Source organism: Pagrus pagrus (assembly GCF_965226575.1).
Source record: "Pagrus pagrus genome assembly, chromosome: 22".
NCBI classification, from domain to species: Eukaryota; Metazoa; Chordata; class Actinopteri; order Spariformes; family Sparidae; genus Pagrus; species Pagrus pagrus.
The window spans coordinates 17145403-17157067 of record NC_140204.1 but is presented as its reverse complement, the minus strand read 5'-3'; the positions used below and the strand labels follow the sequence as shown (position 1 = coordinate 17157067).

Sequence of the window (11665 nt, the reverse complement as noted above, 5' to 3'; positions counted from 1 at the left end):
TGATGTAAATCGACATAAAGCAGCTTCTGCAGCCGAATCAGTTTATTGAGTCTGAGCAGGATTAGCTTTGAAATAACTATGAAGTCTGAAGGACGTGAATCTGCAGGTCTGGCTTTGTGTGTGCCTTTTGTGCGCAAAGATGTCATTAAAGCACCTGAGTGGTTTGGAAAGGCTGATGAGGTGGTTGCCCTTGCACTGTCTGCCTGAACTCAATGTGGAAAAAAGCAAAGAAAAAGTACACCCAGCTTCACCGAATGGTATGAAAACAGTCATTGTTTGGGCATTATGAAACTGACATTTATTATCAAAAGAAAAAATCTCTATGGTTCACTTTTGTTTGGGGGAGATATTGTTTGTGTTTTATTGATTCAGTCATTATTTATCTATTTCTTTTTTTACTTCTTTTCATACCAACATTTCATCCTTCACTCTATTATATTTTGTCGCCTAGTTCCCTCAACATAAAAAGGGTACACACCAATAATTATGGGCTTAGTGGAACAGCATACGGACAGAGATGGAAGTATAATTTAGGACCTGTTTGGACAAACGCTGGGGAGAAATTGTTCGCAAGTCAATCAATAAGTGTGAGCAATTTTATAAAGGAAGCGGAGGGAACAGTGTGTGGGAGGTTTGACAACAGGAGTGCGGGGGTTTCACTGGAGAAAGCTAAGGTTTGAGCTTTTCAGGCATCATTTTCAAAAATATTTTCAGGAGTGCTCATACTACACATAAAACACTGCTCCTGAAGTGCCTGAAACATCTCATGAGTAGTCCCACCTTTAATTGTGTTATTCTTTACATCACACTAGTCACACATTTGCATAATTTATGCCTAGCGACTAGTTTGGCATGTGAAATTGATTTAGCACAGCTGCTCCGTTGTAGTTAGCGGTGCTGGCTCAGGCGTGTGTGAGCTGACCAATCGGAGCAGACTGGGTATTCAGAAAGGGGGGCCCAGACTGAGAGGAGTGTTTCAGACTGAGAATACGGTGGGGAAGCACTGGACAGTATGAAAAAAATATTCAAGTAGTATCTCAAAATAAAATTATGAACCTGAAGATGAGCATTAAATGAGTTTTAGGCCACTTTGAGGCAGTACAACAAGTTATAAAGACAATTATCACGTTATAACATTGATATGACGAATATGCTAACAAATTGTTGCCTATTTACACATCCAGCATACGCAGAGCAACATTAGCATTCATGAGACATCATGTTTTTGTTGTCCTAGCTATCTTTTCGCTCTGTTTTAGTCCCCTCCAACTCCTGAGAAAAAAACATCTTGCTCTTTAGTTGCTAAATGTTCACTAGCTAGTCGCTAACTTTGTCTGTCTGCTTTTTGTCGCTTGTCAGATAGTGTAACGTTTATCATAGCTAAAAACTGAATCAACAACTTTAAAGTTTAAAGTCAAAACGAATGATTAGGATTATTTAGGTGATTTTTTTTTTTTTTTGCTTCATATCTCACTATCATCACCATTTTTACTCATATTAGAGCTTGTAGTTTCATGGAAAATGTTGAAAAATGTTGATGGCTCATCCTGCTCTCAGGGGTATAGACTTTCCGTCCAGTAAACACTGTCTTGATTTGTGTGATGCTGCCATGGATGTATGAAAAGAAAGACGCCACCAGAGCGCAGTGTTTCTGGGGACCTCTATAACTTGTACAAAAAATAACTCTTCAGCTTGTACTCAAACACAACTTCATAACTATACTCACTGATTTTACCAGAAAAAAAAACTGGATCATATTCATGGAGAAAGTTTTTTCTGGTGTCCTCCGATTTACAGAGTTCCTGACGTAAACATACTGGTAGCTTTGTTGCTAAAGTAACTGACAACTGTTGCTAATATAGCTGCGGTTAGATAGTTAGCTTGCAGCTGTGAAGCCAGCAGTCCTACCTAGAGCTGAAGGTCACTACATCAGGTTTTAATCCTCTGTGGTTTCATCACTATAAGTGACACTTCTCACGTGAAACGGTGGATCTGAGCTGCAGTCTGTGTGATCACCATAACATTTGTTTTTTGAATGTGCTTATTCACTTTCGGTTAGGGTTAGGGTCAGAAATGAAAGATGTTCACCTTCCCAGTCTGCTAATTATAAAGTCCCAGATTGGAATCACTGACACAGTGCTCAAAATGTCCTTGAACAAAACACTGTTCTTATAAAGGACGCTAAGTCCTCTCCTTAGAGCGCCAGCCTTTAGCTCATAGCTGGTTTAACTGTAATTGGTTAGCCAGAGGAAATGAGAAAAAAGGGGGATGGTAGTGATGCTGCACGTTGCGTAGGTCTTTTATATTGCTTCAAAGATGACAGCAGAAGTTTAAAATAGAAACCAGTCTCAGCGAGCGACCTCACAGGTCAGAGCCACAGCGGAAGAGCAGAGTGACAGAACATCCTGCTTCTCCAGAGAATTCAGCACCAAACACATGATGTGTCACAGTGTAAGACGCTGGAGGAAAGAGGACAGGGGCAGCACACAGAGAGAGGTTGTAAAGATACATGTCTGTATTTTTAAGCAGATAAGCATGCTGAGCCAGCTGTCCTCCCTCACCGAAACCACTTAGCTGATATTAAATGCAGACATGATGACTTCATCCTCCAGCACTTAGCCACTCAGCAGTTATTACATCATCAGACTTGGAAAGAGGCCCGATGATGTCATCCCCTGGGTAAGGAGGTAAGGTAAGGACGCACACATGCACGCACGTCCATGCACATTGTAGTATTACAAATGTAAAAGAGGCTATAACCTTGGATAGATGTAACGATAAAAAAAAATAATTATTACATTAACCTTTAAAAAAAGAGCTAAAATGCTTCTGCTGGTGATAACAGACTTCTGAATACACACACACACACGTAATAAAGACTACAAACCCAACGTTTTCTTAGAACTTGCCATATTTTATAGTAAGGTACATACATTTACACTTCAGCTGTCTTTGTGCTCACAGTAAGGGGGACAAAACACCTACAGTAAACAGTATGTGGCTCACATCTCTTCAGAACTAACACACACACGCGCAATCATACACACACAATCGCATTAGCAAAAGCACTCTCATATCACAATGCGTGCGTGCGCGCACTCACACACACACACACACACACACACACACACACACACACACACACACGTGAATGCATCCATAGTTAACTGTCCCCAGTGCACTCGGTCTGTTCCAGTATTTTCTCAAACCACCTAATTTAGGCTTTCTTGTACTTAATGATATATGAAATACCACTTATACTTACAAAACATGTTCAACAAATCAACTATAAGAGTACAAAACAAAAACATAAATAAAAACAATCTACATCTTCATGAAGAAAACATTGTCGTTATAAAATAAACTTTAATAATCCACATTTTTTACAGCATTGTCAGATGTGTTTCATTCTGGTTTTCATATGATGGACTAGGTTACTATTTATAGAAGGAAGAGCTGAAGAAGAAGAAGAAGAAGAAGAAGAAGAAGAAGAAAAAGAAGAAGAAGAAGAAGAAGAAGAAGAGAAGAAGAGTATTAGCGACATTTAAGACATTCTGCACTGCACACGGTTACAGTGACAATTGGTTGTTGCCATGGAGATGATGTTACCAGGTGATTTTCGGTGACAGTCTTTGGGATCGTTTAAAGCTATGGGGTTCCCTTTGTCACGCCCCAGCCTCCCTGCTGAACCCCAATAACTTCAAAGATAAGTGATTGAATGATTGATTGAATGATGACATCACTTCAAATGCCCCCCCCCCCCCAACATCAAAGTCCCCTCCCCCTTGTTTCCCACCCGCCCTCACTGAAGTCCAATGGGTACTGGCTAGCCTGATGGTAAATCCCGCCCATCCTCATTACATCCCTCTCGTGGTTGGACCAGATCAAATATGGACGACAGAATCTGCCAACACGCCGACGTTCTAATCCTCTGACAAGCCGTGCCACTTGGCAATCTGGCGACGTGGGTGGTCGCAGATCTCCCTCCAGTGCTCGCCAGGGGTGCCCGGCGCCGATGTGCCGAGCACCAGGCGCCCGAGGACGGTGTTAGGGCAGCGTGAGTTGCTTGTGTCTGAGTCCATCAGCAGCAGCTCCACACTGGTGTCTCTCAGGCCCTCGTCCGAGGGCAGGTCAAAGACAAAGAGCTCGTTGAAGACCGGGTTGGGGGAGCACTTCTTCACATGGGTCTTCTTCTTACACACACGCTTCTTCCCATGGTACATGTTGACCTTGACATAGGGATCTAGAGATGAAGAGTGACATGAGCAGATGAACAAAGTAAGGACAGAAGCAAGAAAAGAGAGGCGTGGTGAATACCTATCCCTGCAGCGGTTGCAGAGTGGCATATTATTCCTAAGCCAGATCAATACTGCAATCGATGGAGCGGAAATGATGGATGTTAGTGATGAGGACAAAAGAGGCTGGCTGTGTAAACACTTTGTGTGTGTGAGTGTGTGTGCTTGTCACTAAAGTGCTCTCTATCACATCCTGATCAGATTACTTTGGTGTTGTGGTGGTGTCATTATGGCGACTATTGCAGCATCCAAAGTAGTCTGGGCTGAACGGCAGGAAGAGCAAAATGATTTCTGGTCTCGTCTGTTTATGGTTATGGGAAGAAAGTTCAAGCACACATGCATCCGTGTCTGTAGTGGAAAGGTTCAGCTAAAATTGCATGTACCTGTAGGTCCATTGTTTTCAGTCTTGGGCAGGTGGCGAGCTTTGAGGACGACCACGGTCAGAGTGTTGGTGGTGGACTGGTAACACAGGGACAGCAGTAGCTCGCCTCGGCCTGAGGACTTCTGTGAAGAGACCGGGGAGGGGTGAATGTTTGAGAGGGGGGGGGAGAAAAGTGAATGGGTGAAAAAAATACAACAAAAAGGTGATGCAAAAAAGAGATGGCAGGTGTGGAGGGAGATAGAGAAGAAGAGACTTTCAGACATGTTTATCACCTTCCAAACCAGACAAGAACTGACACCCAAACGGTGCAGCTGAGGCCAGAACAAGAACTAATAGCTCATGAGATCACTTCCACTCATCGTGGCCCTATTTATTACTGAGTAAAAGCAACAAAATAAAGTATGCGCATGCATTCAGTAGCACCTAATCAACAATTCTGTGGTGAATCCTGCGGCTGCTTGTACTGCAAATGATGTCGGTGCTAACTTTTAAACGGCTGTCAGCTACATAATCATCACCTGCTTATGGGGTGTGTTCTCATATCTTAACCAGCACAGACGTGTAACTGAGAAGCTTCCTCATCTGCTCTGCATTAGTGCTTTCACTGAGATACTGCTCTGCAATTTGTGGCACACATAAACATCCCTCTCGGTGTCCACAGCCAAGAGAGTTGACGCCTCGGATGCTGTGATCACACCTAACAAGATGTCATGCCTCAGAAGCTCATGGTTGCCATGGCAATAAGAAGAAGCACGCAGACAACTTCTATACCTGACCTGATGTTAAGTCTCTGAAAATACCGATGTGATTGTGCCTCTGATGTGTATCCGTATCATTCCCCTGGGGACATTTTAGATTAATTATAAATTAGAAGAATGGGTGGCGACGCAAATATTCAATTCGATACCATTGTTTTTATTGTCTTCTTGGGGGAAAACAGGGTGAGTGCTACGCTGCTTGTGACAAGCAGTATTGATTACATGATCAGACATGGACACACACTCACAGTCACGCACACACACGTACCCACACAAAGCAAGGAGGCAAAATCTATGCCATGCAGACAAAGGGAGCCACCACCCTGTTAGAGAGGGACTGCTTCTGTCAGAGGGAACAATGTAGACGGCTCATATTGAGAAGTAGTTGAAAATGATTGTAGAATAAACCTTACTGCACATCATACACATAACAAAATGGTTTTATTAAATACCATAATATGAATATGTTGTGTTTAATCCACTGCTTTTGCGCACTTTGTAAAGACCTGTAAATGTATCAAAAAGGTTGTTTGCACTTCTATTTTAACATAAAATGATTCAGAAGGACGCGTGCAGATATATTCTCTTTAAATAAAGAGGACAGATTGAATAGTACAGCTAATATACAGCAAAAAACTGTAGTAAGTGGCTCAAACTTTTTATTTTCAACAGCCAACATAAGATTTAACAAAGAATCCAAATATCATCGATTCTAAAACTAAATTTTGATAGATTTCACTAAAAAGCCTTCCGAGGTTTATGTGATATGCCTCTCCCAGGACTGCAATGAGGAATGGAACTGAAAAAACATAGCGTGGAGAGCGCCAGCAGAATATTATCCTCTTGATGATAAAAATACAGAGAGAGCTCTGCTGAGAGGGAGTCATCTTTTATATTTCTCAGAATCTGAGCTGCATTTCGCAGCACTTCTCTTGAGTACTGTATTGTATCAGAGATTTTTAAAGATGTTTCAGATAGCTCACATTCCTCCTGGGAAGTAAGAAATATGCGCAAGCATATCCTCTCCCACCTGGGAGGCACAGGGCTTCCATTTTAGCAGAGCTCTGCAGAGTACCATTTTAGCCCACAAATCTATAATTACTGTACATTGATATGATCTCACATTCCACCTGCAAATGGACAACTGCTCAAATACAGCTAAACCATCTAGTACCAATCTATAGAGCTGCTGTATACTAGACCACAGAGCTATGATAAGGAAGGAGATATCATCTTATACTCCACCTTTAAATTCACCAACACACTGAATGTAATGTAGCTAACCCAGCTGCCAAGAAATAAATATAGTCATGGATATTTTCTGCCACAGTACTACAGCACGGTATATCATCCTACATTTTAACAACTGGTGCTGATACTACAGTACATGCCATTATTCTAAAAGGAAAGACATCCTACTGGAAGTGAGCTAAAGCACATTTGTGATCCTCACAGTTGCCAGGAAAAGCCAGTCTGGAGCAGAAGTATATTGACCACCAGGCCACAGATCCATAATGGTATGGTGTGGATATCACCTAATCTAGTCAATACACTACTGGGAATGTAACAGTGTCCATGTGATAGCATATTCCCTTTCAAATTGGCCATCCATGTGTTGCTATTTCAATTCTCTAAAGCTGTAAAGATCTTCATTAAATTAAAGCCAAATGTATCACGATTCAGAGTATTCTAAGCCTTGTTTGCTAAAAGGCAGGTATTCAGAGAGGAAAATGTCAAATCATATCTATTCCAGCTTTTAAATGCATTGATCACATAAATTACATATTTTCAGCGTTTCAGGATTTTCATGCCTTTAGTAGCAAAGCAAAAACTGATAAAACAAGCAAACAAAAAAAGGGCTTTAGCTGGCCGAACTCACAGCAGTCAATTTAAGAACAACACCAGACCTCAGTTTCAGCTTTCAAATCCATAATGGTGCAAGAGATTTTGTGTTCAAGACTTCAACTAGAGATAGATGGAATGGATGTGAATTTCTTGAATGCATTTGCAAATAATATTATTTACAGTGAAATTAAAAACTTCCATTCAAGATTCAGATTATGCCATTAAATCAACACTTAAGAGCAGTATGCAAGATTTCATTGTGGTTTCAAGAAACATAATATGATGCATTTGCATTTAGGTGAGTTTGAGAAAGCTCTTTGAATTAGATTTATTGGATTTTAATAAGTAAATGGATTTCAGGATGATTAAGTACTGATTTATGTGCTGATTAATACTGTAACAGTGGAGGCATTTTGCTGCAGTGCTTTTAGGGAGGAGCACTAATGTTATAATGAGGGGAATGGTGAGTCATTATTGGAGCAGTTTTGGAATATTAAGTGATTTCATGAGTGTTTGTTTGTTAAATAAAATTATATTTATTATATATTATTAAATATAGTGCTTTGCATGCTGTAAAATCATTTGTATCATCATAAATCTAATCCCAGTGACGGCACTAAAGAAAAATGTTCCAGATCTTACCTTGACATTCCTCTTGATGATCTCTCGGCTCATCAGGATACGCCCCTCTGATAAGTCGATCCCGGACAAGGGTACAAGGGTCTCGCCGATGACCTCATCACGGGAGAACCTATCAAAGCTCAGCACCATGAAGTGAAGGGCCAACTCGGACACTCGGGCCAGCGGGATCCCATAGAAGCTGAAGGTCTCGTCAAAGGCGGGGTCCAGAGTCTTCCTCAGGACTCTGGTCTTCACACGGTGTTTTTTCTCTGGCAGCAGGGTCAGCTTGATGTAAGGGTCAGAGGTCAGTGACTGCTCATCAGTTGGAGTCAGGCCATTGGCTTCCTGGATCAAAAAAATCAAATCCATCAATCAGTCAAGACAGCATGAAACCATTTTAACCAGGTTTCTATCAAAGATCTAAAATATAATGGTTATAAATACGCACACATAAACACCAGGTTCTACACACACACACAGTACCTTGATGTGGACAATGAACGCCTTCCTCTCCGGCTGGTACTCCAAGGAGAAGTGAAGAGTCCCAAGTCCGCCCTCCTTCTCCTCGCCCTGGGGCTTGTCCACAGCTGGGGTGGGTGCCTGGCTCGAGAGGGTGCTGGATGGTGAGGGAAGGTCACGGCGGTCCATCGCCCCAGGTTGGGTGAACCCTGCATGGGGAGAGGGCAGCTCCAGATCCGGGGAACTCCGCACCTTCTGGTGGTGATGATGAAATGGTTTAGTGGTGAAGTTGCCATTCAGATCCCGTTTCTCCAGGTCCAGATGCAGAGCTGGTCTGCCATCGTTTGGACTTGACGCCAGTTTACCGGTGCCGGTCGGACTCATTAGCGACGTAGTGTGGCAGTTTCCATTAACGTCAGTTTTACTGTCGTTAGCCGCCGTGGTGGCAGGTGCAGCAAACTTCTTCTTGCCGCTGAGGCTCTCCGGGTAGATGTCCACCCCTTTGAGCATGTGCACAAACTTGTAGGGAGGTGTCTTCTGGGATTTGGTGTTTTTACGTTGGCAACAGATCCATGCAAAGGCTGATACAGTGAAGACTAGGCCGAAGACGCTCACCACAGCAACACCTACTGGCACTGCCACTATAGAGGAGAGAGTGTAGAGAAGAGTTGAGAAATAACATTAATTAAAAATGTCAACAACTACCCAGGCCAACAATAACTGTGGAGCAGGCTGTAAACAATCACACATAAAACAAGTGTGCAGCTTGCACAACCTCAACAGATTTAATTGTTGAGTCCATTTTGTGTGTGTGACTGACGCATGCTGCAGTCTTGACTCAGAAAAAGATAAAAACATGGCAATCTGTTCAACCCTGATGAAGAACCATCAGTACGGTGTTCATATTCCAAACATGGCTCCAGTAAATCAACAGGAAACAGTTGGTGTAAGTAATGAACTTCTGGTCAACTGACATCATATCATTATGTGACTGGTCGATTTCTTGACGGCAGGTTTACAAAAATGGCTGCACTCAGATGTGGAACAAGGCCTCGGCAACAGCACAAATGGACAAAAATGCTCTCTGTTTATCTGTTGTCTGGTATCATAACAATCGTACTGATCACAATGTCAGTCTGATATGGAGACCTATAATGTAAACAGGTTAGGGAAGATTTATTGACTGATGTCCAGGCTATGAAAAGGTAACATCAGGATAATTCTGGTCGATACAGAGAACAAACACTATCTTATGTAACATAACAAAACAGATTTGTTTGGGCAAAACATTGTATCCCTCACCACTGTCAATGCATAATAGCCTAGAAATTTGTGATGGGCCGTAAATGCTTCCTCCTCATTTATATTCCTCCTACAACAGAGAAGGAGATCTGCCCAAACTCAGCGAGGAAAATGGCCAGCCTGATTAAACCACGTTTTCTTTTCCACAGTAGTGGTGCTTTGTGGGACCTGAATCCTTTCATCGACACTTCTGTCTCCTATAGTATCGCTAAAAAACGTTACTGTGCAGACATATTACGGGGATATTTGCCACTGGATGCTTCAGCTCTTTGTTTCGTGGCGTTGAACTGTGACTCAACAGCAATCACCCTGCTTTCTCATGCAGCCAGAGTTAATAGGTCTATTACAATGGAAGAAACACAGGCCATTTCCTGCAGTTAAGAGGGCGGCCCAGTGGAAAAGCACTCAGGTTAACACCCATACAAAGAGATGAGAGAGGGAGAGAGCCTGGAGGGAGGAGGTGGGGGATAATCAGTCGTGTATTGTCTTTTGAATCTTTTTCATCTGGGGAAATCTAATGTAATTAGATCATCAGTATCATGTTGACACAGTTTTTTTTTATAACTACTTTCCTATTATTGACAAACAGGAATTTACAGGTCAAAGGTGATGTTTATGACACACTGGCTTGCAATTTCTGATCATATAGGCCAGTGTGTGATGGGTGTTTCCTGATGTTATTCTATAGGTCTGTTTGCCTTTGAGGTGTGTACACTGTAAGGTTGTTTTGCTGTGATAGCTGTTGGCATGTCATCCATCTAAAATTCATCACAAACCTAAAGGGACTGCCTCTCATTTCAGTCGTATCCATGTGCGAGCAATAAGCTCGTTTCAGTTTTTACATCACAGCACCTTGTACGTACTGTTTCATCCCGTTTATTGCCATGAATATTTCAGCCTCACGCCCTGGGTGCACCTGGTTTTTAAGGCAGCAACAACAACAGACAGATGGATGTGGCAACGGGAGGGCGGCGAGGGAGCAGCTGAACCGAGAGGACAATAAAGAAAACAAACAAGGTGCTTCCCGGGCTTCACCTGCGATATAGTAACACCTACACAACCCCCGAAGTATGACATTAAATGAGCTGTGTTTATATTAATATCAGTCATATCAAAAAAGCATGACGCGTCCACCCTTCTGGGTAGTTTTCCGGATAATTAGCAGTCGCCCTTAAGCTAGCTGCAAAATGGAGGCTGGAATTCTCCCCAAACACGTTGTTGTACCGAGTGGAGCGGTTAGACGACACGTTCACGTCCAGGTGAACACTTTTTCTCTAAACATGCTGCTTAAAACACACATATATTATCGTTATTTTGTTCCTATCAAATTAGCTACCGGCGACGAGTAAAGCTAATAGTTTTTTTATACACGAGTCATGTGCTGCGTCGCACCTGGTTCCTGTTCGTGAAGACAGCAGAGTTTGGACTCACCGAGCTGAGCTCCCTCCTCCACTATCGGAGCCATGTCCGCTGTCCGAGGTGCTGAAAACGCTCCGTCTGCTTTCACGCCGAGCTCTCTTCTCTCCTCGCGCCGCAGTCGGTCTCCGCGATACGTTCGGCTTTGATTACGTTTAATAATGCACGTGTTCCGTTTGCTCGGCTTCAATAATTAACAACAAACAAACAGAAGCAGCAGCCTCGTTTTCCCAGAGAGAAGGATGGAGGGATGCTCTGTCCTCGCCCCTGCTGCTCTTACACTGTGATGCGTGAGTGTGTCTCACAGGCGGCAACACCCCGTTTCTTCTCCCTCTCTCTCTCCCTCTCCCTCCACTTGTTTTCTCTGTCTCTCTCCCATTCTCTCTCCCTCCCCCCCCTCCCCTCCCTGCCGGTAACGCTGAGCTCATCAGTGCTGACGCAGTGGTGACGGAGGCTGGCTGTGAAATCAGGACCCCCGGTGTAGCAGCACAACAGGGCTGCCAATTCCCCTGATTAATTATTAGAGAAATGGACGGTCTTAGTCTGTATCTGTCTCTTTCTCTCTGCGTGTACGTGTATGGTTGTGT

General features: G+C 43.0%; 1 protein-coding gene across 1 annotated transcript; it reads right to left on the bottom strand.

Annotated features, from left to right (window-relative positions):
• Window positions 1-3796: 3796 nt before the first annotated feature.
• On the bottom strand, window positions 3797-11392 carry syt4 (synaptotagmin IV). The gene is made up of 5 exons (XM_084344914.1): window positions 11094-11392; window positions 8385-9001; window positions 7923-8246; window positions 4679-4799; window positions 3797-4243 (listed from the first exon to the last, which is right to left on the bottom strand). The coding sequence occupies exons 1-5, from the start codon at window positions 11125-11127 to the stop codon at window positions 3924-3926; spliced, it is 1416 nt and encodes a 471-aa protein (XP_084201040.1). The 5' UTR covers window positions 11128-11392; the 3' UTR covers window positions 3797-3923.
• Window positions 11393-11665: the final 273 nt, after the last annotated feature.

Bases quoted from the DNA above. Each gene is read 5' to 3' on its own strand.
- syt4 (XM_084344914.1), bottom strand. From the start codon at position 11,127: ATGGCTCCGATAGTGGAGGAGGGAGCTCAGCTCG. The intron at 8,247-8,384 runs GTACTGTGTGTG...TTTTTGATCCAG, and splicing joins CGTTCATTGTCCACATCAAG to GAAGCCAATGGCCTGACTCC. The intron at 4,244-4,678 runs GTACATGCAATT...CTTCATCTCTAG, and splicing joins TGAAAACAATGGACCTACAG to ATCCCTATGTCAAGGTCAAC.